This window comes from Anolis sagrei, chromosome 13, assembly GCF_037176765.1.
Source record: "Anolis sagrei isolate rAnoSag1 chromosome 13, rAnoSag1.mat, whole genome shotgun sequence".
In the NCBI taxonomy this organism is placed as follows: domain Eukaryota; kingdom Metazoa; phylum Chordata; class Lepidosauria; order Squamata; family Dactyloidae; genus Anolis; species Anolis sagrei.
Genome location: NC_090033.1, coordinates 19,158,662 through 19,185,906, shown reverse-complemented (window position 1 = coordinate 19,185,906; position 27,245 = coordinate 19,158,662). Strand labels below are relative to the sequence as shown.

At 41.0% G+C, this 27,245-nt stretch overlaps 1 protein-coding gene across 5 annotated transcripts in view; it reads right to left on the bottom strand.

The window, feature by feature from the left end:
* Window positions 1-27,245, bottom strand: part of KAZN (kazrin, periplakin interacting protein) — a 187,796-nt gene that overhangs the window by 89,326 nt on the left and 71,225 nt on the right. For all 5 annotated transcript variants that reach the window (XM_067472867.1, XM_067472863.1, XM_067472866.1 and 2 more), the window contains exon 4: window positions 26,828-27,086. In XM_067472867.1, coding sequence (XP_067328968.1) covers window positions 26,828-27,086 — 259 coding nt within the window. The remainder of the gene's footprint in view (window positions 1-26,827; window positions 27,087-27,245) is intronic.

Genomic DNA, 27,245 nt, shown 5'->3' with positions numbered 1-27,245 from the left:
CGATTCGTCCCCTTTTCCAGCTGGAATGAACATCAGTCTGCTACGGGTGCCGTCCTGTTAGTGATGGATGAAATGCACCGGAACGTTTCCATATTTTGGGTTGCACATCACTTTGTGTTGCAACACTCTGCGTTGCAACCAGGAGGACCTCTGTCTTGTCGGGATTGATCTTCAGCTTGTTCCTCCTCATCCAGACAGCCACAGAGGCCAGGCACTCGTCCGGCACTTGAGGGGCTTCCTTGGAGTTTGGTGGAAAAGAGTAGTAGAGTTGCGCGTCATCTGCGTAGAGATGGCACCCAACTCCAAAACTCCGGATGACCTCTCCCAGCGGTTTCATGCAGATGTTGAATAGCATGGGAGACAGAATGGAACCTTGCAGGACCCCACAGGTCAAAGGCCAGGGGTCCGAGCAGGTGTCTCCCAGCTTCACCATCTGGGATGGACCCTCCAGGAAGGACTCTAATTATACAAAATGCATAAGGTTGTGGGTGAACTATCACATCATACCAGGTTAGGCCCAAACAAACAAACTAGGGATTCTGTTAGTGTACCGACCACCCCGCTGCACTACAGTGCTTATAGTTTGTTCTGTTGGGCAAGTTTGCTCTAGATCAGTGCTTCTCAACCTGTGGGTCCTCAGGTGTTTTGGCCTACAACTCCCAGAAACCCCAGCCAGTTTACCAGCTGTTAGGATTTCTGGGAGTTGAAGGCCAAAACATCTGGGGACCCACAGGTTGAGAACCACTGCTCTGGATGCATCATCGGTGGGGTTCAGTGTGCCACGACAAAGCCGTGCCCCCAAGGCCCATCCTGGAGAGTCGCCCCAGAAGGATACCATGATCGATGGTATCGAAAGCCGCTGAAATGTCCAAGAGGACCAACAAGGTCACAGTCCCCCTGTCCAGCTCCCTGCGGAGGTCATCCACCACTAACAACAACAACAACAAAAGGGATTTAGGTTGAGCATATCATACACACAGTAGTAAGAGATACACAGTAAGGAGGCATGTAAACTGCAGGAAGGAGCATCAAGAATTCAATATGCGTAGATGTCATACTATTTGTAGATGATAATTTAGGTTGAACATATCATACACAAAGTAGTAAGAGATACATAGTAAGGAGGCATGTAAACTGCAGGAAGGAGCATCAAGAATTCAATATACATAAATGACATACTATTTGTAGACGACAATAATTTAGGTTGAACATATGGTACACAAAGTAGTAAGAGATACATAGTAAGGAGGCATGTAAACTGCAGGAAGGAGCACCAAGAATTCAATATACGTAGATGACATACTATTTGTAGACGACGATAATTTAGGTTGAACATATGGTACACAAAGTAGTAAGAGATACATAGTAAGGAGGCATGTAAACTGCAGGAAGGAGCACCAAGAATTCAATATACGTAGATGACATACTATTTGTAGACGACGATAATTTAGGTTGAACATATCGTACACAAAGTAGTAAGAGATACATAGTAAGAAGGCATGTAAACTGCAGGAAGGAGCACCAAGAATTCAATATACGTAGATGACATACTATTTGTAGACGACGATAATTTAGGTTGAACATATCGTACACAAAGTAGTAAGAGATACATAGTAAGAAGGCATGTAAACTGCAGGAAGGAGCACCAAGAATTCAATATACGTAGATGACATACTATTTGTAGACGACGATAATTTAGGTTGAACATATGGTACACAAAGTAGTAAGAGATACATAGCAAGGAGGCACAGGGGCGGCTCAACCCATTACGCAAAGTAAGCATTCGCGGTAAAGTTGATTTTGCCCAGGGGTGTTCTTGAGGCACCCTTTGGTGGAAAATAGACCTTGACATATGCAAGTTGTAGCTACTAGGATGTATAGTTCACCTACAATCAAAGAGCATTCTGAACTCCACCAATGATGGAATTGGCTTGCATCCCCAGGGGCGGCGAAACCATTACGCAAAGTAAGCCATCGTGGTAGACGATGTTGCTCAGGGGTGCTCTTGAGGTGCTCTTGGGGGGAAATAGACCTTGACATATGCAAGTTGTAGCTACTGGGATGTATAGTTCACCTACAATCAAAGAGCATTCTGAACTTCACCAAGGATGGCTTGCATCCCCAGGGGCGGCGAAGCCATTACGCAAAGTAAGCCTTTGTGGTAGAGTTGATTTTGCCCAGGGGTGTTCTTGAGGTGCCCTTTGGTGGAAAATAGACCTTGACATATGCAAGTTGTAGCTACTAGGATGTATAGTTCACCTACAATCAAAGAGCATTCTGAACTCCACCAATGATGGAATTGAACCAAATATGGCACACAGAACTCCCACGGCGAACAGAAAATATAGATCAGTGATTAGTTGGGGGGGGGGGCAAAATACCATGACATACTATATGTAGACGACATACTATTTGTAGACGACGATAATAAACACATTCCTGGGATGCTTAGTTTGAGCATTAAACTAAATGGCACTGGATTGGTCTCAACCAAGGCTGGAGTCACGTCCTCCCCACCTTTATCCTCTTTCTATTTGTGTCGATTTCCTTTCCCCGAGCGTCTGTATTTAGCGCCGTTATGTTAATGTCATTAAGCAGGAAAGTTTAATTATGTTAATGACTTTGGCAGCTTCCTTTGCAAGGATTTGCATATCAAGGGAGAAGGATCCGGGGTCAAGCTGACCCACAACGAATGTAAAAATAAATAAAACCGGAGCACAATGTTTTCATATCCCACCATGTGACAAATATCTAGATATATATAAATGCTCCGGGCGTCGTGAGTGCCTTAAAAATGAAAGAACCAATGAACGAAATCACACCAAATTTGGCAACAAAACATCTCACAACACAAGGAGGGACCATCACTCAAAAATTTATGATTTTGCCATTTGGGAGTTGTAGTTGCTGGGATTTATATCTATATAATATTAATAATAATATTAATGGGTTCAATCATCACAACAAGCGGGACTTCCTGCAGCACATCTTTAATAATAATAATAATAATAATAATAATAATGCAATGTCGTTTCCTAATGGGTTCTATCATCACAACATGCAGGACATCCTGCAGCACATTTTTAATAATAATAGTAATAATAATAATCTATATATATAAAAATGCTCTGGGCGTCATGCGTACCTCAAAAACAAAAGAACCAATGAACGAAATCACACCAAATTTGGCGACAAAACGTCTCACAACACAAGGAGTGACCATCACTCAAAAAATTATGATTTTTGGGAGTTGTAGTTGCTGGGATTTATATCTATATACAGGGTTAGTCAAAATGAATAGGCCAATAAGAAAATTAATTGTACCCGAATGTATGTTTACTGTAACCAAACCACAGCTACGTAGCGACAGATAAACTATCAAAGTTTTTTTTGAACAACACACATGTACGTTAATGCCGCTAGGCGTCGCTAGGAGTCGCTGTTTTCAAAATGGCGGAATCAGGCAAAGAGAAGGCGTTTTGTGTGATGACATTTGCTAAAACAATGTCAGTAATTACGGTCCAGCGAGAATTTCGAGCCAAGTATGGCAAGGAACCACCTCATCGACATTCCATTGCGAGGTGGGTAAAGCAATTTGAGGAGACGGGCTGCTTATGCAAGGGTAAAACCACAGGACGACCGCGTGTCTCCGAAGACACAGTGGAATCCATTCGTGCATCCTTTCAACGAAGTCCCCAGAAGTCGACAAATCGTGTTTCCATGGAATTGAACGTTCCGCAAAAAACTGTGTGGCGCGTGTTACGCAAACATTTGCAGTTCAAGCCGTATAAATTGCAAATGGTGCAGGCTTTGAAAAAAGGTGACTATTCGAAACGACACGATTTTTGCGAATCAATGCAGCGAAGACTAGAGGAGGAAGGCTTTGCCAACAGACTGGTCTTCAGTGACGAGGCAACGTTTCACCTGTGCGGGAAGGTCAATAGGCATAATCTCCGCTTTTGGGGATCTGAAAATCCTCATGCCGTATTGGAACATGTAAGGGATTCGCCGAAGGTAAACGTTTTCTGTGCAATAACCAACCGTCACGTGTTTGGCCCATTCTTTTTCGCGGAGAAAACCGTAACAGGCATAGTGTACGCTGACATGTTGTCTGAATGGTTGATGCCACAGTTAGAAGAGAAAGTGCCCGATTTCGTATTCCAACAGGACGGTGCCCCTCTGCATTGGCACAACAGTGTACGCGAAAAGGAAAAAGGAAGATCGGTCCCATCCAAACCCCTCCAGTAATCAAATTTCGGCATATCAGGTATACATGCCTAGTTTGGTCCAGATCCATCGGTGTTTGGGTTCACAGTGCTTTCTGGATGTAGGTGAACTACAACTCCCCCCAAATCAAAGTGAATTTCCCCGAAAGACCAAGTCAAGTGTGTGTCCAGCACAGTGAGTAGGGCCAGATACTAGCTGGGACAGCCCCATAGTTGCCATGGCAGCCATGAAGTCCTGAAAGAGTGGTCTCTGCATGGACATTGAAGTCCCCCAGCACTATGAGCCGCTGGGACTCCAATGCCAGGCCCGAGACCAACTCTGCAAGCTCAGGTAGGGCGGCCGTGGTGCAGCGGGGTGGTCGGTACACCAGCAACAGCCCTATTCTGAAGGGCTATTCTGAAGAGTGACATGAGCTCCTGCTATTAGCCCCAGCTTCTGCCAACCTAGCAGTTTGAAAACATGCAAATGTGAGTAGATCAACAGGTACCACTCCAGCAGGAGCGGTACCTATTGATGGTGCTCCATGCAGTCATGCCTGTGGCCACATGACCTTGGAGGTGTCTATGGACAACACCAGCTCTTCAGCTTAGAAATGGTGGTGAGCACCAACCCCCTGAGTCGGACACAACTGGACTTCATGTTAGGGGAAAACCTTTACCTTACACACACAATGAAGGAAATCACACCAAATTTGGCGACAAAACGTCTCACAACACAAGGAGTGACCATCACTCAAAAATTTATGATTTTGTCATTTGGGAGTTGTAGTTGCTGGGATTTATAGATCACCTACAATCAAAGAGCATTCTGGACTCCATCAAACTATGGAATTGAACCAAACTTGGTACACTGAACTCCCATGACCAGCTGGAAGGTTTTGGTGGGCAGTGTCCTTTGGTTTTGGAGTTGTAGTTCTCCTACATCCAGAGATCACTGTGGACTCAAACAATGATGGATCTGGACCAAACTCTGCACGAACACTCAAGATGCCCAAATGTGAACACTGGTGGAGTTTGGGGAAAATAGAATCTTGATATTTGGGAGTTGGAGTTGCTGGGATTTATAGTTCACCTACAATCCCAGAGCATTCTGAACCCCACCAATGAGAGAATTGAACCAAACTTGGTACACAGTTCTTGCAAGACCAACAGAAAATACTGGAAGGGTTTGGTGGACATTGACCTTGAGTTTGGAAATTGTAGTTCACCCACATCCAGAGAGCACTGTGGACTCAAACAATGATGGATCTGGACCAAACTCTACACGAATACTCAATGTGTTCAAATGAGAACACTGGTGGAGTTTGGGGAAAATAGAATCTTGATATTTGGGAGTTGTAGTTGCTGGGATGTATAGTTCACCTACAATCACAGAGCATTCTGAACTCCACCAACGATACAATTGGGCCAAACCTCCCACAATAATGGCTTAACACATTATTATTATTCCCTAGCACAACATTATTATTAGTAGTAGTAGTATTAGTATTATATCATTAAGGTATTATTATTATTATTATTATTATTATTATTATTGATCCATTCCTCTGTTGTCAATCAATTCCTCTGTTTGCAGTGCCATAGAAAAGAATAGGAAAGGGTTAAGGGAGAGGCAGTGGGTGGGGCCATGCAAATTCCACACTAATGGAGAGAGTAAGGAACACTGGGATGCCTACGGTGGAGGAAACGCATGCAATTATATATACAATGTATATTATTATTTTATTATATTATATCATACGATATATATATATACACACACACACATACACACACATGTAAATTCCACACTAATGGAGAGAGTAAGGAACACTGGGATGCCTGTGGTGGAGGAAACACGTGCAATTATATATACAATGTATATTATTATTTTATTATATTATATCATACGATATATATATATATATATATATATACACACACACACACATACACACACATGTAAATTCCACACTAATGGAGAGAGTAAGGAACACTGGGATGCCTGCGGTGGAGGAAACTCATGCAATTATATGTACAATATATATTTTTATTTTGTTTTATTATATCATATGATACACACACATGTAAATTCCACACTAATTGAGAGAGTAAGGAACACTGGGATGCCTGCGGTGGAGGAAACACGTGCAATTATTTATACAATATATATTATTATTTTATTTTATTATATCATAAGATATATATATATACACACACACACACACACACACACACACACACACACACACGTAAATTCCACACTAATGGAGAGAGTAAGGAACACTGGGATGCCTGCGGTGGAGGAAACACGTGCAATTATATGTACAATATATATTATTATTTTATTTTATTATATCATATGATACACACACACACACACACACACACACATGTAAATTCCACACTAATGGAGAGAGTAAGGAACACTGGGTTGCCTGCTAATGGAGAGATTCAGGAACACTGGGATGCCTGCGGTGGAGGAAATGCGTGCAATTATTTATACAATATATATTATTATTTTATTTTATTATATCATATGATATATACACACACACACACACACATGTAAATTCCACACTAATGGAGAGAGTAAGGAACACTGGGATGCCTGCGGTGGAGAAACACGTGCAATTACATATACAATATATATTATTATTTTATTTTATTATATCATATGATAGATATATATACACATGTAAATTCCACACTAATGGAGAGAGTAAGGAACACTGGGATGCCTGTGGTGGAGGAAATGCGTGCAATTACATATACAATATATATTATTATTTTATTTTATTATATCCTATGATATATATATATATATATATACACATACACATGTAAATTCCACACTAATGGAGAAAGTAAGGAACACTGGGATGCCTGCGGTGGAGGGAACACGTGCAATTATATATACAATATATATTATTATTTTATTTTATTTTATCCTATGATATATCTTTTGCTTTTGCAAAAAATTCAAAAAATTACAAATTTTGCAAATTCCCCGAATGTCAATATTTCGCAGCCCGGAATTGTTGACGTATTAATTGCCGAATCCCGAGCGGGTGTCGGAATGCCACCGTTTCCTGTTTTCCGCATTGGTTTCCCAAAAGTGCAAACGAGGTCAAAAGGAAGAGGTATTTTCAACCCGGAGGGCTATCTTTAGCCGAACTTCCTTTTCCGAAAAAGCTCCCAAATTTCCTGAAAGTCCTTCCGGCGTTTGAACATTTTAATTTATTTCTTAAATCTCTATTAATTGTACTTTGGAGCATTATTTTTATATAATATATTTAAAGATAATGAAGAAGGAGAAAAATAACCAACCTTAGGATGGAATACAATAATTGCTGGGTTGCATCTATTTTTCATTATTATTATTATTATTATTATTATTATTATTATTATTATAAATATTCATTTTTGTTATTAATATCATCATCATTTTAATAATAATATTCATATTATTGCCTAACACATTATTATTATTATTTTCATTATACTACTATTATTATAATAATACCTAAATGATATAATAATACTAATAATAATATTTATTACTATTAATATCATTTCAATAATGATATTATTATTGCCTAACACATTATTATTATTATTATTATCATTTATATTACTATTTTCATTACACTACTATTATTATAATAATACCTAAATGATATAATAATATTAATAATAATATTCATTATTATTATTAATATTCATTTTTGTTATTATTATCATCATCATTTTAATAATAACATTAATATTATTGCCTAACACATTATTATCATTTATATTATTATTTTCATTACACTACTATTATTATAATAATACCTAAATGATATAATAATATTAATAATATTTATTATTATTATTAATATTCATTCTTATTATTATAATCATCATCATTTTAATAATGATATTAATATTATTGCCTAACACATTATTATTAATATTATTATTATCATTTATATTATTTTCATTATACTACTATTATTATAATAATACCTAAATGATATAATATTATTAATAATATTAATTATTAATAATATTCATTTTTGTTATTATTATCATCATTTCAATAATATTAATATTACTGCCTAACACATTATAATAATAATTATTATTATCATTTATATTATTATTTTCATTATACTACTATTACAATAATACCTAAATGATATAATAATATTAATAATATTTATTATTAATATCATTTTAATAATGATATTAATATTATTGCCTAACACATTATTATTATTATTATTATCATTTATATTATTATTTTCATTACACTACTATTATTATAATAATACCCAAATGATATAATAATATTAATAATAATATTTATTATTATTAATATTCATTTTTGTTATTATTATCATCATCATTTTAATAATAATATTATTACTATTGCCTAACACATTATTATTAATATTTATATTATTATTTTCATTATATTATTATTTGTAGTATTATTAGTATGGCTTAACACATTATTATTATTCCCTAGCACATTTATGATTGTTATTATATCATTAAGGTATTATGATTATTATTATTATTATTATCACCCAACACTATTATTATTCATAATAATATTACCATTTTCATTATTATTATCATCATCATTTTAATATTATTATTATTGCCTAACACATCATCATCATCATTATTATTATTATTACTATCATTTATATTATTATTTTCATTATACTACTATTATTATAATAATACCTTAATGATATAATAATAATTATAAATGTGCTAGGGAATAATAATAATAATAATAATAATAATAATAATAATGTGTTAAGCCATACTACTACTACTACTACTACTACTAATAATAATAATAGTATAATGAAAATAATAATAATAAAGTTGTGCTAGGGAATAATAATAATAATGTGTTAAGCCATAATAATAATAATAATAATAATAATAATAATAATACCTTAATGATATAAAAACAATCATATAATAATAATAATAATAATAATAATAATAATGTAATGAAAATAATAATATAAATGATAGATAGATAGCATATCATAATGAAAATCTATTGCTGGATGGTCATCTGTTGGGAGGGATCGGATTGTGCTTTTCCTGCAAAGCAGGTGGGGGATGGACTAGATGGCCTTTGGGGTCCCTTCTAATTGTAGGATCCTATGATAGATACAATAGATAGATAGATAGATAGATAGCATATAATGTCTATGGCTGGATGGTCATCTGTTGGGAGGGATCGTATTGTGCCTTTCCTGCAAAGCAGGTGGGGGTGGACTAGATGGCCTTTGGGGGTCCCTTCCAACTGTAGGATTCTATGATAGATACAATAGATAGATACTAGATAGATAGATAGATAGCATATCATATCATATCATATCATATCATATCTATGGCTGGATGGTCATCTGTCAGGAGGGATCGGATTGTGCCTTTCCTGCAAAGCAGGTGGGGGTGGACTAGATGGCCCTTGGGGGTCCCTTCTAATTGTAGGATCCTATGATAGATAGATAGACAGATAGATAGATAGATAGATAGATAGATAGATAGATAGCATATCATATCATATCATATCATATCATATCATATCATATCATATCATATCATATCTATGGCTGGGTGGTCATCTGTTGGGAGAGATTTGGTTGTATCCCCCTCTTCGGAAGATTTGGATTGGACTTGATGGCCTTTGGGGGTCCCTTCCAACTGTTAAAGCCATTCCACCGCATGTAATGGTCCAAACAATGCGTGTTAATTGGTCACTAATGGCTTCTCGGGGGTCCAGAACGGGGAACTTTGGCACACTTTCAAACCTGTGCAAACACGAGTGCGGAATGGCCGAGGAGTCCTCTGTGTTGTCCTCCAGTGACCGCTCTCTTTGTATAAACTTCTCTCGCCTGGTTGGCCAAACCGCACAAAAGCAAACCAGCTCATGTTTGGAGAGAGTCTGGATTTGAGGACGCCACCCGATCCCTCCCGACAGATGGCCAGCCAGCCTCTGATTTCGCCATGCATTTACATTGGAAAGAAAGGGAATTACAGGATCAGTGTTGTGAAAACTTGGAAACATTATTAAATGGATTGAAACTCTCCTGTCTCGAGATGACATGATTGCAGACGATATGATTGGGATTAGGATTACGATTATTCCCTGCTTTTTCTCTCTTCCTTTTTCTTCATTTCCCTCCTTCCTTCCTTTATTTCTCACCTTCCTCCCTTTCTTTATTTCTCTCTTTCTTCCCTTCTTCCTTTCCCTTCTTTCTCTATTTCTCTCCTTCCTCCCCTTCATTTCCTTTCCTTCCCTCCTTTCTTCACTTCTCTCCTCCCTTCATTCGTTCATTTTGCCGTCCTTCCCTTCCTTTCCTCCTCTTTCCTTCCTTTCTCGCCTTCCTTCTTTCCTTTTTTCATTTCTCTCCTTCCTTCCTTCCTTCCTTCTTTTCTTCCTTCCTTCATTTCTCGCCTTGCTCCCTTTATTTCTCTTTCTTTCTTCCCTTCCTTCCTTCCTTCTTCCCTCCTTTCTTCATTTCTCTCCTTCCTTCCTTTATTTCTCTTCTCTCCTTCCTTCCTTCCGTCCTTTCCTTTCTTTCTTCATTTCTCTCCTTCCTTCCCTTCCCTTCCTTCTCTCCTTCCTTCCTTCCGTTCTTCATTTCTCTCCTTCCTTCCTTTCTATATTTCTCTCCTTCTTTCCTTCCTTCCTTCCTTCCTTCCTTCCTTCCTTCCTTCCTTCCTTTCCTTCCTGCCTTCATTTCTCTCCTTCCTTTCCTTTCCTTTCCTTTCCTTTCCTCCTTCCTTCCTTCCTTCCTTCCTTCCTTCCTTGCCTTCCTTCTTTCCTTTCTTCATTTCGCTCCTTCCTTCCTTATTTCCTTCCCTTCTTTCTTCATTTCTCTCCTTCCTTTTTTAGTTCCTTCCTTCTCTCCTTCATCCCTTTCTTCATTTCTCTCCTTCCTTCCTTTTTTAGTTCCTTCCTTCTAACCTACCTTCCTTTCTTCTTTTCTCTCCTTCTTTCCTTCCCTTCTTTCTTCATTTCTCTCCTTCCTTCCCTTCCTTCCTTTTCTCCTTCCCTCCTTTCTTCATTTCTCTTTCCTTTCTTTCTTCCCTTCCTTTCTTCTCTCCTTTCCTCCTTCCCTCCTTTCTTCATTTCTCTCCTTCCTTCTCTCCTTCCTTCCTTTATTTCTCTCCTTCCTTCTTTCCCTTCCTTCCTTCATTTCTCCTTCCTTTTCTTCCTTTCCCTTCCTTTTCTTCTCTCCTTCCTTCCTTCCTTCCTTCCTTCTTTACTTCCCTTCTTTCTTCATTTCTCTCTTTCCTTCCTTTTTTAGTTCCTGTTTAGTTTCTGTTTGTCATGGGAGTTCTGTGTGCCATATTTGGTTCAATTCCATCCTTGGTGGAGTTCAGAATGCCCTTTGATTGTAGGTGAACTATACATCCCAGTAACTACAACTTGCATATGTCAAGGTCTACTTTCCCCCAAGAGCGCCTCAAGTGCACCCCTGGGCAACTCAACTCTACCGCGACTGCTTACTTTGCGTAATGGCTTCGCCGCCCCTGGGGATGCAAGCCAATTCCATCATTGGTGGAGTTCAGAATGCCCTTTGATTGTAGGTGAACTATACATCCCAGTAAGTACAACTCGCATATGTCAAAGTCTATTTTCCCCCAAGAGCACCTCAAGAGCGCCCCTGGGCAACATCAACTCTACCGCAAAGGCTTACTTCGCGTAATGGCTTCGCCGCCCCTGGGGATGCAAGCCAATTCCATCATTGGTGGAGTTCAGAATGCTTTCTGATTGTAGATGAACTATACATCCCGGTATGTCATGTGTCAAAAGTCTACTTTCCCCCAAGAGCGCCTCAAGAGCGCCCCTGGCAAAATCAACTCTACCGCGAACACTTACTTTGTGTAATGGGTTCGCCGCCCCTGGGGATGCAAGCCAATTCCATCATTGGTGGAGTTCAGCATGCCCTTTGATTGTAGGTGAACTATGCATCCCAGTAACTACAACTCACATATGTCAAAAGTCTATTTTCCCCCAAGAGCATCTCAAGAGCACCCCTGGGCAACATCAACTCTACCGCGAAGGCTTACTTCGCGTAATGGCTTCGCCGCCCCTGGGGATACAAGCCAATTCCATCATTGGTGGAGTTCAGAATGCTCTTTGATTGTAGGTGAACTATACATCCCAGTAACTACAACTCGCGTATGTCAAGGTCTATTTTCCCCCAAGAGCGCCTCAAGAGCACCCCTGGGCAAAATGAACTCTACCGCGAACGCTTACTTTGCGTAATGGCTTCGCCGCCCCTGGGGATGCAAGCCAATTCCATCATTAGTGGAGTTCAGAATGCCCTTTGATTGTAGGTGAACTATACATCCCAGTAACTACAACTCACGTATGTCAAGGTCTATTTTCCCCCAAGAGTGCCTCAAGAGCGCCCCTGCGCAAACTCAACTCTACCGCGAGTGCTTACTTTGCATAATGGGTTCGCCGCCCCTGGGGATGCAAGGCAATTCCATCATTGGTGGAGTTCAGAATGCTTTCTGATTGTAGGTGAACTATACAACCCAGTAACTACAACTCGCATATGTCAAGGTCTATTTTCCCCCAAGAGCGTCTCAAGAGCACCCCTGGGCAACATCAACTCTACCGCAAAGTCTTACTTTGCGTAATGGCTTCGCCGCCACTGCTGAAAATTAAACTGACCTCAGGAGGCCTCCGAATGTTACAGAATCTTAACAAAAATGGTTGTTGAGTGTTTTGATTCCGCTTGATGTTGGCCTTGCCGTAGACCCCGCAGGTCGGGCCCGGCGCCGGCAGCCAAAACACAGGATTAAAGCGATCAATGGCCGCCTTTGCTCGCTCTCCGCCGCATTGGCGTGCGCCCAGCCATAATTAGGGACCCGGGAAGCATTAATTGACACAATTAGCCGATTAAGACGTACGCGGGGTAGTTCTCAAGGTAAGCCAGCCGCCTCCGCGGAATCCGAAACCTTAAATCAAGACGTAAATTTGGGTTTGCAGGTCCAAAAGCTATTGTATTGGGGAACGCTTTTACATGACCTGAGTTGTGGTTGCATGCCCAAAAGCCGTTGGATCCGGGAAGCCCTTGACATGGTCATCCAAAGAACAGAGCTATGCTTTGCTTTGCCCAAAAGCTATTGTCTTGGGGAGTAGGCATAGACAAGTCATGGTTCTAAATCAGCGGTTCTCAACCTGGGGGTCGCAACCCCCAGGGGGGTCGCCTGGACATTTTGGAGGGGTCACGAGGCCACCTCCGTTGGCCCTGCCTGGCCTCGTGCAAAGCCCGTCTCACCTGTCACGCAGTCTCACTATCCGGCGTGAATGCGAGGCAGGGGTCCTCTGCTCGAGGCCTGACCTCACACAAAGCCCCCTCACCTGCCTCACGCTTTCGCCATTTCGCAAGGGCACGAGGCGGGCGAGGGGATCTCCGCACGAGGCCTGACCTCACGCAAACCCCCCTCGCCCGCCTCGCCTGCCGCACGGTCTCACTATCCGGCGTGGGCGCGAGGCAGGCGAGGGGTCCTCAGCACATGGCCTGACCTCGCACAAACCCCCCTCAACCACCTCGCACTTTCACCATTCGGCATGGGCGCGAGGCGGGTAAGAGGCCCTCAGCACGTGGCCTGACCTCATGCAAAGCCCCCTCACCCGCCTCACACTTTCGCCATTCAGTGTGGGCATGAGGTGGGCGAGGGGAACTTGGCGCAAGGCTTGACCTCGCGCAAAGCACCCTCGCTCACCTAACGCTTTTACCATTCGGTGTGGGCACGAGGCGGGCGAGGGGATCTCGGCACGAGGCATGATCTCACGCAAAGCTCCCTCGCCCACCTCACGCTTTCGTCATTCGGCAAGGGTGCGAGGTGGGCAAGGGGATCTCAGTGAGAGGCCTGGCCTCACCCAAAGCCCCCTCGCCTGCCTCGTACTTTCGCTATTCGGCATGGGTGCGAAGCAGGCGAGGGTTCCTCGGCACATGGCCTGACCTCACGCAAAGCCCCCTCACCCACCTCGCCCTTTTGCCATTCGGTGTGGGCGCGAGGCGGGTGAGGGGTCCTCGACATGTGACCTTTGCGTGAGGTCAGGCCTCGCACTGAGGACCCCTCACCCACCTTGCGCTTTCGCCAATCGGCAAGGGCACGAGGCGGGCACTGGGATCTCGGCATGAGGCCTGACCTCACGCAGAGCCCCCTCGCCCATCTCACGCTTTTACCCTTCAACGTGGGTGCAAGGCGGGCGAGGAGATCTGGGCATGAGGCCTGATCTCACGCAAACCCCCCTCGCCTACCTCGTGCTTTCACCATTCAGCAAGGACGCGAGGCGGGCGAAGGGTCCTCTGCGCGTTGCCTGACCTTACACAAAGCCCCCTCCCCCACCTTGCGCTTTCGCCATTCGGCATAGGTGCAAGGCGGGCGAGGGGTCCTCGACACGTGGCCTAACCTCACGCAAACCCCCCTCGCCAGCCTCGTGCTTTGGCCATTCAGCGAAGACGCAAGGCGGGCGAGGGGTCCTCGGCGCGAGACCTGACCTCACGCAAAGCCCCTTCACCCACTTCACGCTTTCCCCATTCGGCGTGGGCGCGACGCAGGCGAGAGGTCCTCGACACGTGGCCTGATTTCACGCAAACCCCCCTCGTCCACCACATGCTTTCGCCAATCGGCAAGGGCACGAGGCGGGCAAGGGGATTTGTAGTCACTGGGATTTATAGTTCACTACAATGAAAGAGCATACTGAACCCCACCAACGACACAATTGGGCAAACTTCCCACACAGAACCCCCATGAGCAACACAAAATACTCAAGGCCATCCAGTGCAACTCCCTTCACCAGGGCAAGAAAACGTAATCAAAGCCCTCCTGACAAAGGGCCATCCAGCCAGAGATAGATAGATAGATATGATTCACACACACACAGGGGCGGCTAACCCATTACGCAAAGTAAGCATTCGCGGTAGTTGATGTTGCCCAGGGGTGCTCTTGAGGCGCTCTTGGGGGAAAATAGACCTTGACATATGCAAGTTACTGGGATGTATGGTTCACCTAGAATCAAAGAGCATTCTGAACTCCACCAAGCAAATTTTGTGTTTTGTCTCTCTGTTTGTTTTGACAGAAATGTAATACAATTGACTGGTTGCCCTGACACGACAAATCTATATATATAAAAATGTAATGTTCGTTTGTGCTGCCATCAGAACTCAAAAACCACTGAGGGAATTGACACCAAATTTGGACACAAGACACCTAACAGTCCAAATTATGTCCTACACTAAAAAAAAATTGATTTTGTCATTTGGGAATTGTCGTTGCTGGGATTTATAGTTCACCTACAATCAAAGAGCATTCTGAACTCCACCAATGATGGAATTGAACCAAACATGGCATACAGGATTTCCATGACCAACAGAACACACTGGAAGAGTTTGGTGGGCATTGACCTTGAGTTTGGGAGTTATAGTTCACCTACATCCAGAGGACACAAACAATGATGGATCTGGACCAAACTTGACACAAATATTCCATATGCCCAAATATGAACACAGATGAAGTTTGGAGGAAATAGACCTTGACATTTGGGATTTGTACTTACTGGGATTTATAGTTCACCTACAATCAAAGAGCATTCTGAACTCCACCAATGATGGAATTGAACCAAACATGGCATACAGGATTTCCATGACCAACAGAACACACTGGAAGGGTTTGGTGGGCATTGACGTTGAGTTTGGGAATTATAGTTCACCCACATCCAGAGAGCACTGTGGACTCAAACCATGATGGATCTGGACCAAACTTGACACAAACATTCCATATGCCTAAATATGAACACAGATGGAATTTGGAGGAAATAGACATTGACATTTGGGATTTGTATGTACTGGGATTTATAGTTCACTACGATTAAAGAGCATTCTGAAACCCACAAATGACAGAATTGGGGCAAACTTCCCACACAGAACCCCCATGACCAACAGAAAAATACTTAAGGCCATCCAATCCAACTCCCTTCACCAGGGCAAGAAAACGTAATCAAAGCCCTCCTGACAAAGAGCCAGCCAGTCATCAATATATAGATAGATAGATATGATTCACACACACACAGGGGCGGCGAAGCCATTACGCAAAGTAAGCCTTCGCAGTAGAGTTGATGTTGCCCAGGGGCGCTTTTGAGCATTCTGAACTCCACCAAGCAAATTTTGTGTTTTGTCTGTTTGTTTGTTTGTTTGTTTTGGTTGCCCTGACACGACAAATAAATAAATAAGAGACTAATTTTCCGAGGCAGCTCTTAAACCCTCCAAAAGAAAGCAAGAACGCTTCCTCTTTCCACCAACAAAGCATCGCTTTGTGTTTGAATCAAGCGCAAAAGCAAACACAACGCCAAGGCTGCGGCACAGCCAAAGGGACGGGGAGGAATACGTTGTGCAAACGCTTCTCCCCGTTCACGATTTCAATTCCGTCACTAGACGAACGGGGAAAGAACACGGCGGGAAGGGAGCCGTGAAGAACAGGAGAGACCGTCATGACATCACCGCTCGGGTTTTTATGACCAAACCACTCCTCCCTCCCGTATTATTATTATTATCTGGTCACGTCCAAAGTACGCATTCGGAGAACGGCACTGATGGGCAAAGGTCTCGATCCAAATGGAGGAATGATCCCGGAATGGCAACAATTGCATAGCATCGATATCCAAAGAAGATAAACACACTGAAGCTTCACGCAAAACCAAGTACACACCTGGACCCACAACCGTATGATCCGGATGGAAAGGGGATGCGAGATAGGGACACATTACGATGTCGTACGTCACTTAACATGAACCATGCAAAATAACAAGGATTGGGGAGACAGGGACCTACAACTAGCTTAAGTTCATCGTACGACTAGCTAGAATTCGTCCTACAGCTAGCTGGAGTTCGTCCTACGTCTAGCTAGAGTTCGTCCTATGGCTAGCTAGAGTTCGTCCTACGGCTAGCTAGAATTCGTCCCACGGCTAGCTAGAGTTCGTCGTACGTCTAGCTAGAGTTCGTCCTATGTCTAGCTAGAGTTCGTCCTATGGCTAGTTAGAGTTCGTCCTACGGCTAGCTAGAATTTGTCCTACAGTTAGCTAGAGTTCATCCTACGTCTAGCTAGAGTTCGTCCTATGTCTAGCTAGAGTTCGTCCTATGGCTAGTTAGTTCGTCCTACGGCTAGCTAGAATTTGTCCTACAGTTAGCTAGAGTTCGTCCTACGTCTAGCTAGAGTTCGTCCTACGGCTAGCTAGAGTTCGTCCTGCGGCTAGCTAGAGTTCGTCCTACGGCTAGCTAGAGTTCGTCCTACGGCTAGCTAGAGTTCGTCCTGCGGCTAGCTAGAGCTCGTCCTACGGCTAGCTAGAGCTCGTCCTACGGCTAGCTAGAGTTCGTCCTACGGCTAGCTAGAGTTGGTCCTTGTCTAGCTAGAGTTCGTCCTACATCTAGCTAGAGTTCGTCCTATTGCTAGCTAGAGTTCGTCCTACGGCTAGCTAGAGTTCGTCCTACGGCTAGCTAGAGTTCGTCCTGCGGCTAGCTAGAGTTCGTCCTACGGCTAGCTAGAGTTCGTCCTGCGGCTAGCTAGAGCTCGTCCTACGACTAGCTAGAGCTCATCCTACGGCTAGCTAGAGCTCGTCCTACGGCTAGCTAGAGTTCGTCCTACGGCTAGCTAGAGTTCGTCCTACGGCTAGCTAGAGTTCGTCCTACGGCTAGCTAGAGTTGGTCCTTGTCTAGCTAGAGTTCGTCCTACATCTAGCTAGAGTTCGTCCTATTGCTAGCTAGAGTTCGTCCTACGGCTAGCTAGAGTTCGTCCTACGGCTAGCTAGAGTTCATCCTAAGGCTAGCTAGAGTTCGTCCTGCGGCTAGCTAGAGTTCGTCCTACGGCTAGCTAGAGTTCGTCCTACGGCTGTGATCAGACCTAACAGCTAGCTAGACTGAGCTCCACGGCTAGCTAGGGTCGGGAAATGGCCAGCAGGATCTCTTCTTTTACCATTGGGTTCATTCAAGTCCAGATCCAATCTCACCCAGTCAACTGAAATGTGAAAGGATCCCATGTCTCAAAACACTACATCATCACCACCACCATCACCACCACCACCATCACCATCTCCATCACCACCCCACCACCACCACCACCACCATCTCCATCACCATCACCATCTCCATCACCACCATCCAATCTCACCCAATCAATTGAAATATGAAAGGATCCCATGTCTCAAAACACTACATCATCATCACCATCACCACCACTACCACTACCATCACCACCACCATCACCACCACCACCATCACCATCTCCATCATCACCACCACCACCACCATCTCCATCTCCATCACCATCACCACCACCACCATCTCCATCACCACCATCCAATCTCACCCAGTCAATTGAAATGTGAAAGGATCCCATGCCTCAAAACACATCATCACCATCATCATCACCATCACCATCTCCATCACCACCATCACCATCACCATCACCACCTTCACCATCATCATCATCACCATTTCCATCTCCATCTCCATCACCACCACCACCAACATCTCCATCACCACCATCACCATCACCACCACCATCTTCATCTCCATCTCCATCACCACCTCCATCACCATCTCCATCACCATCTCCATCACCACTATCACCATCACCATCACCATCTCCATCTCCATCACCATCACCATACATGCCCAATTGTGGTCCCGAACCCATCACTGGGTGGTCCTACTCACGAGTAGGATACATTGAAAGGGAGGATAACATAGAGAAATTATAAAAGAGAATAGGTCTGATGTCAGAAAGGACTACATAATAATAATACTATAATAATAATAATAATAATAATAATAATAATAATAATAAATAATAATACATGTCAAATCATGGCCCCGATCCCCATCACTGGGTTGAGCCTACTCGCAAGTAAGATACATTGAAAGGGGGATTATATAGGAAAATGATAAAAAGGAGAGGATCCCATGTCTCAAAACAAATAATAATAATAATAATAATAATAATAATAATAATAATAAATACATGCCCAGTCATGGGCCCAATCCCCAAACGTGAGTAAGAGACATTAAAGGGGGATTATATAGGGAAATCACCACCACTACCACCATCATCATCCACATCACTTGGGTGGGCTTACTACTACTAGTAGTAGTAGTAGTACTACTACTAGTAGTAGTACTACTACTAGTAGTAGTACTACTACTACTAATAATAATAATAATAAAAATAAAAATACATGCCCAAGCATGGTCTACTGAATTATTATTATTATTAACTGATCTATTAATTTATTGATTTATTACTGTTATTATCATTTCCCTAGATAATTCCCATTATATAGGGAAATGATAATAATAGTAATAAATCAATAAATCAATAAATTAGTCAATAATAATATTAAATACATGCCCAAGCATGACCTACTCAATGGGGATTATATAGGGAAATGATAATAATAGTAATAAATCAATTAGTTAATAATAATAATAATAATAATAATAATACATGCCCAAACATGACCTACTCAATGGGGATTATATAGGGAAATGATAATAGTAAATCGATACATTAATAATAATCAATAATGATAAATAAATGTAAATAATAATAATAATAATAATAATAATAATAATAAAATAATAATAATAATAATAAATAACACATGACCAAGCGTGGCCCTGATCCCGATCACTTAGGTGGGCCTACTCGCGAGTAACAGGCACCCAATGGGGATTATATAGGGAATTGATAATAGTAAATCAATATATTAATAAATAATAATAATAATAATAATAATAATAATAATAAATGACACATGACCAAACGTGGCCCCGATCCCGATCACTTGGGTGGGCCTACTCACGAGTAACAGGCACTCAATGGGGATTGTATAGGGAAAGGATAGTAATAGTAAATCAATACATTAATTAATTAATAATAATAATAATAATAATAATAATAATAATAATAATAAATGACACATGACCAAGCGTGGCCCCGATCCCGATCACTTGGGTGGGCCTACTCACGAGTAACAGGCACTCAATGGGGATTATATAGGGAAATTATAATAATAGTAAATCAATACATTAATAAATAATAATAGCAATAAATACTTGCCCAAGCGTGGCCTCGATCCCCATCACTTAGGTGGCCCTACTCGCAAGTAAGTGACATTACATAGGGATTGTATAGGATCCAAAGTCTCAAAGCATTACATCATCATCATCATCATCATCATCACAATGTAAACCAATTGTGGCCCCGATCCACATCACTGGGTTGGGCTTACTCACAAGTAGGAGGCAATCAATGGGGATTATATAGGATCCAATGTCTCAATAATAATAAATCGATAGATTAATAAATCAATAATAATAATAAATACATGCCCAAGCATGGCCTACTCAATGGGGATTATATCTGATAATAATAATAGTAATCAATAAATTAATTAATAAATCAATTAATAGTAATAGTAATAATAAAAAATACATACCCAAGCATGGCCTACTCGTGAGTAAGAGGCACTCAATGGGGAAATGATGATAGCAATAAATCAATAAATTAATAAGTAATAATAATAATTAATCAATAAATAACCAAGTGTGGCCCCGATCCCAATCACTTGGGTGGGCCTACTCGTGAGTAAGAAGCACTCAATGGGGAAATGATAATAGTAATAAATCAATAAATTAATAAGTAATAATAATAATAATTAATTAATTAATAACCAAGTGTGGCCCCGATCCCAATCACTTGGGTGGGCCTACTCGGGAGTAAGCGACATTCAATGGGGAAATGATAATAGTAATGAATCAATATATTAATAAGTAATAATAATTAATTAATTAATAACCAAGTGTGGCCCCGATCCCAATCACTTGGGTGGGCCTACTCATGAGTCAGAGGGATAGTAATAAATCAATAAATCAATAAGTAATAATAATAATAAATTTTTCAATAAATAACCAAGAGTGGCCCCGATCCCAAACACTTGGGTGGGCTTACTCGTGAGTAAGAGACATTCAATGGGGATTATATAGGAAAATGACAATAACAATCAATTAATAAATGATAAATAAATAATACATGCCCAAGCATGGCCCCGATCCCCTTCACTTGGGGCGGGCATACTCGTGAGTAAGAGGCACTCAATGGGGATAGCATAGGATTGAATAGGATTCCATGTCTCCAAGGACTACATCATCATCATCATCCATGGCCCCGATCCCCTTCATTTGGGTGGGCTTACTCGTGAGTAAGAGACATTCAATGGGGATGGCATAGGGTCCAATGTCTCCAAACATCAATATCACCACAACGCAAACCCAATGGTGGCCCCGATCCCCATCACTTGGGTGGGCCTACTCACAAGTAAGTGACACTCAAAAGTGGCAACCCAATGTCTCCAAGCATTACATCAACCTCATCATCAAATAGGTTATTGATAATAATAATCAATCAATTAATAATAATACTGTCCAATGGTGGCCCTGATCCACATGCTTTGGGTAGGCTTACTCATGAGTAAGTGACATTCAATGAGAATGATCCAAGCATTACATCAACCTCATCATCAAATAGGGAATTGAAAATAATCAATCAATCAATCAATAATAATACATGCCCAAGGGTGGCCCCGATCCCCATTCCTTGGGTAGGCTTACTCGCAAGTAAATGACATTTAATGAGAATGATATAGGACCCAATGTCTCCAAGTATTACGTCAACCTCATCATCAAATAGGGAATTGATAATAATCAATTAAACAATAATAATATCCAATGGAGGCCCTGATCCCCATCCCTTGGGTAGTCTTACACATGAGTAAGTGACATTCAATGAGAATGATAGAGGACCCAATGTCTCCAAGCATTACGTCAACCTCGTCATCATCACTAATAATAATAATAATAATAATACATGCCCAATGGTGGCTCCGATCCACATCCCTTGGGTAGTCTTACTCATGAGTAAGTGATATTCAATTAGAATGATATAGGACCCAATGTCTCCAAGCATTACGTCAACCTCGTCATCAAATAGGGAATTGATAATAATCAATTAATCAATAATAATGCCCAATAGTGGCCCCGATCCCCATTCCTTGGGTAGGCTTACTCACGAGTAAGTGACATTCAATGAGAATGATATAGAATCCAATATCACCAAGCTTTACACCAACATCATCATCAAATAGGTTATTGATAATAATAAAGAAATCAATAAATCAATAATAATAATGTCCAATGGTGGCCTCGATCCCTTGGGTAGGCTTTCTCGCGAGTAAGTGACATTCAGTGAGAATAATAAAAGATCCAATGTCTCCAAGTATTACATACCTCATCATCAAATAGGGAATTGATAACAATCAATCAATCAATTAATCAATAATAATAGACGCCCAATGATGGCCCCAATCCCCATCCCGTGGGTAGGCTTACTCACGAGTAAATGACATTCAATGGGAATGATATAGGATCCAATGTCTCCAAGTGTTACATCAACCTCGTCATCAAATAGGGAACTGATAATAATAATCAATCAATAAATTAATTAATAATAATACATACCCAAGGGTGGCCCCGATCCACATCCCTTGTGTAGCCTTACTCACGAGTAAGTGACATTCAATGAGAATGATATAGGACCCAATGTCTCCAAGCATTACGTCAACCTCATCATCAAATAGGGAATTGATAATAATCAAGTAATCAATAATAATGTCCAATGGAGGCCCCGATCCCCATCCCTTGGGTAGGTGTACTCATGAGTAAATGACATTCAATGAGAATGATATAGGATCCAATGTCTCTAAGCATCAACCTCAGCATCAAATAGGTAATTGATAATAATAATCAATCAATCAATAATAATAATGTCCAACAGTGGCCCCGATCTTCATTCCTTGGGTAGGTTTACTTATGAGTAAGTGACATTCAATGAGAATGATATAGAATCCAATGTCTCCAAGCATTACATCAACCTCGTCATCAAATAGGGAAATGATAATAATAATCAATCAATCAATCAATCAATAATAATACATGCCCAAGGGTGGCCCCGATCCACATCCCTTGGGTAGGCTTACACATGAGTAAGTGGCATTCAATGAAAATTACATAGAATCCAATGTCTCCAAGCATTACATCAACATCATCAAATAGGGAATGGATAATAATAATCAATCAATAAATTAATAAATAATAATATATGCCCAGGGGGGACCCGATCCCCTTCTCTTGGGTAGGCTTACTCGCAAGCAAATGACATTCAATGAGAATGATATAGAATCCAATGTCTCCAATGTCTCCAAGCATTACATCAACCTCATCATCATTAATAATAATAATAATAATAATAATAATAATAATAATAGATGCCCAATGGAGGCCCTGATCCCCTTCTCTTGGGTAGTCTTACACATGAGTAAGTGACATTCAATGAGAATTATATAGGATCCAATGTCTCCAAGCATGACATCAACATCATCAAATAGGGAAGTGATAATAATAATCAATCAATAAATTATTATTATTAATAATAATAATAATAATAATAATAATTGAGAATGATATATGACCCAATGTCTCCAAGCATTACATCAACCTCAGCATCAAATAAGGAATTAATAATAATAATAATAATATCTCCAAGCATGACATCAACCTCAGCATCAAATAGGAAATTGATAATAATCAATCAATCAATCAATCAATCAATTAATAATAATAATAAATTGAGAATGATATAAGACCCAATGCCTCCAAGCATGGCATCAACCTCAGCATCAAATCAGGAATTAATAATAATAATAATAATAATAATAATATCTCCAAGCACGACATCAACCTCAGCATCAAATAGGTTATTGATAATAACAATCAATCAATCAATCAATCAATTAATCAATATTAATAGATGCCCAATGGAGGCCCCGATTCCCATTCTTTTGGATAGGCTTACTCATGAGTAAGTGACATGCAATGAGAATGATAGAGGACCCAATGTCTCCAAGCATAGCATCAAATAGGTTATTGATAATAATACTAATCAATCAATCAATCAATACTAATAGATGCCCAATGGAGGCCCCGATCCCCATTCTTTTGGGTGGGCTTACTCGTGAGTAAGTGACATTCAATGAGAATGATAGAGGACCCAATGTATCCAAGCAGGTTATTGATCATCAATCACTCAATCAATCAATCAATCAATAATCATAGATGCCCAATGGAGGCTCTGATCCCCATTCTTTTGTGTAGGCTTACTTGTGAGTAAGTGACATTCAATGAGAATTATCCAAATAGGTTATTGATACTAATCAATCAATCAATCAATAATCATAGATGCCCAATGGAGGCCCCAATCCTCATTCTTTTGGGTAGGCTTACTTGTGAGTAAGTGACATGCAATGGACCCAATGTCTCCAAGCATAGCATCAAATAGGTTATTGATAATAATACTAATCAATCAATCAATCACTCAATAATACTAGATGCCCAATGGAGGCCTCGATCCCCATTCTTTTGGGTAGGCTTTCTCGTGAGTAAGTGACATTCAATGAGAATTATCCAAATAGGTTACTGATACTAATCAATCAATCAATCAATACTAATAGATGCCCAATGGAGGCTCTGATCCCCATTCTTTTGGGTAGACTTACTTGTGAGTAAGTGCCATTCAATGAGAATTATCCAAATAGGTTATTGATAATCAATCAATCCATCAATTAATCCATACTAATAGATGCCCAATGGAGGCCCTGATCCCCATTCTTTTGGGTGGGCTTACTCATAAGTAAGTGACATTCAATGAGAATGATATAGAATCCAATATCTCCAAGCATGACGTCAACCTCATCATCATTAATAATAATAATCAATCAATAAATTATTATTATTAATAATAATAATAATACATGCCCAATGGTGGCCCCGATCCCCATCCCTTGGGTAGTCTTACTCATGAGTAAGTGACATTCAATGAGAACGATAAAGGACCCAATGTCTCCAAATAGGTTATTGATAATCAATCAATCAATCAATCAATCAATAATATCCAATGGTGGCCCCAATCCCCATCCCATGTCTCCAAGCATGACATCAACATCATCATCAAATAGGTTATTGATAATAATCGACCAATCAATACATTAATCAATAATAATATCCAATGGAGGCCCCGATCCCCATCCCTTGGGTAGGCTTACTCATGAGTAAGTGACATTCAATGAAAATTATATAGGACCCAATGTCTCTAAGCAGGTTATTGATTTTAATCAATCAATCAATATATTAATCAATACTAATAGATACGCAATGGGGGCCCCGATCCCCATTCCTTTGGGTAGGCTTACTCATGAGTAAGTGACATTCAATGAGAATTATCCAAATAGGTTATTGATACTAATCAATCAATCAATCTATTAATCAATAATCATAGATGCCCAATGGAGGCTCTGATCCCCATTCTTTTGTGTAGGCTTACTTGTGAGTAAGTGACATTCAATGAGAATTATCCAAATAGGTTATTGATACTAATCAATCAATCAATTAATCTATAATAATAGATGCCCAATGGAGGCCCCGATCCCCATTCTTTTAGGTGGGCTTACTCGTGAGTAAGTGACATGCAATGGACCCAATGTCTCCAAGCATAGCATCAAATAGGTTATTGATAATAATAATAATAATAATAATAATACATTAATTAATTAATAATACTAATAGATGCCCAATGGAGGCCCCAATCCCCATTCTTTTGGGTAGTCTTACTTATGAGTAAGTGACATTCAATGAGAATTATCCAAATAGGTTATTGATACTAATCAATCAATCAATCAATTAATCAATACTAATAGATGCCCAATGGAGGCCCCGATCCCCATTCTTTTGGGTAGGTTTACTCACAAGTAAGTGAGATGCAATGAGAGTTATAAAGGACCCAATGTCTCCAAGCATAGCATCAAATAGGTTATTGATAATAATAATAATCAATCAATAAATTAATAATAGTAATAGGAATATTATTATTATTAATAATAATAATATATGCCCAATGATGGCCCCAATCCCCATCCCATGTCTCCAAGCATGACATCAACATCATCATCAAATAGGTTATTGATAATAATAATAATCAATCAATCAATCAATTAATTAATCAATAATAATAGATGCCCAATGGAGGCCCCAATCCCCATCCCTGGGGTAGGCTTGCTCATGAGTAAGTGACATTCAATGAGAATGATACCCAATGTATCCAAGCAGGTTATTGATCATCAATCAATCAATCAATCAATCATAGATGCCCAATGGAGGCCCTGATCCCCATTCTTTTGGGTGGGCTTACTCATGAGTAAGTGACATGCAATGAGAATGATAGAGGATCCAATGTATCCAAGCAGGTTATTGATCATCAATCAATAATCAATACTAATAGATGCCCAATGGAGGCCCCAATCCCCATTCTTTTGGGTAGGCTTACTCATGAGTAAGTGACAGTCACAATGAGAATGGTAGAGGGCCCAATCCCTCCCTCCTCCCTCTCCTCTCGAGGAACCCCATTGGCTTTACCTTGTAGGCTGGGCTGCTGCTGTGCCTGTGCCTGGGTCTGCCCCTGGTTGTCAGCCATGTCTGTGTTGCTGCTGCCAGTCTCCAAGGGAGGGGAGGCGTTGGTGGTGCTGGTGCTGGTGGTGCTGATCTCGGCCAGTCTCCTGCTGGTGGCGCTGAGCTCGGCCCTGAGGGCGCTGACCTCCTGCCCGGCCGCCTGCAAGGCGCAGTCCATGCGCAGAGCCAGCTGCTGGTTGCCCTCCATCATGCGCAGGATCTTGGCCTAAAGGAGGAGGCAAGGGGAGAAAAGGAGCGCGGGCCCTTTAAGTGGCGCCAACCACGCCGCGCCAGGGGGGATCCTCCCTGCACTCGCCTTGCAATACTCTCTCTCCTCCTCCGCCTCACCCCCTCTGCTGGCCGAGAATGGAACAGTCCCGGAAGG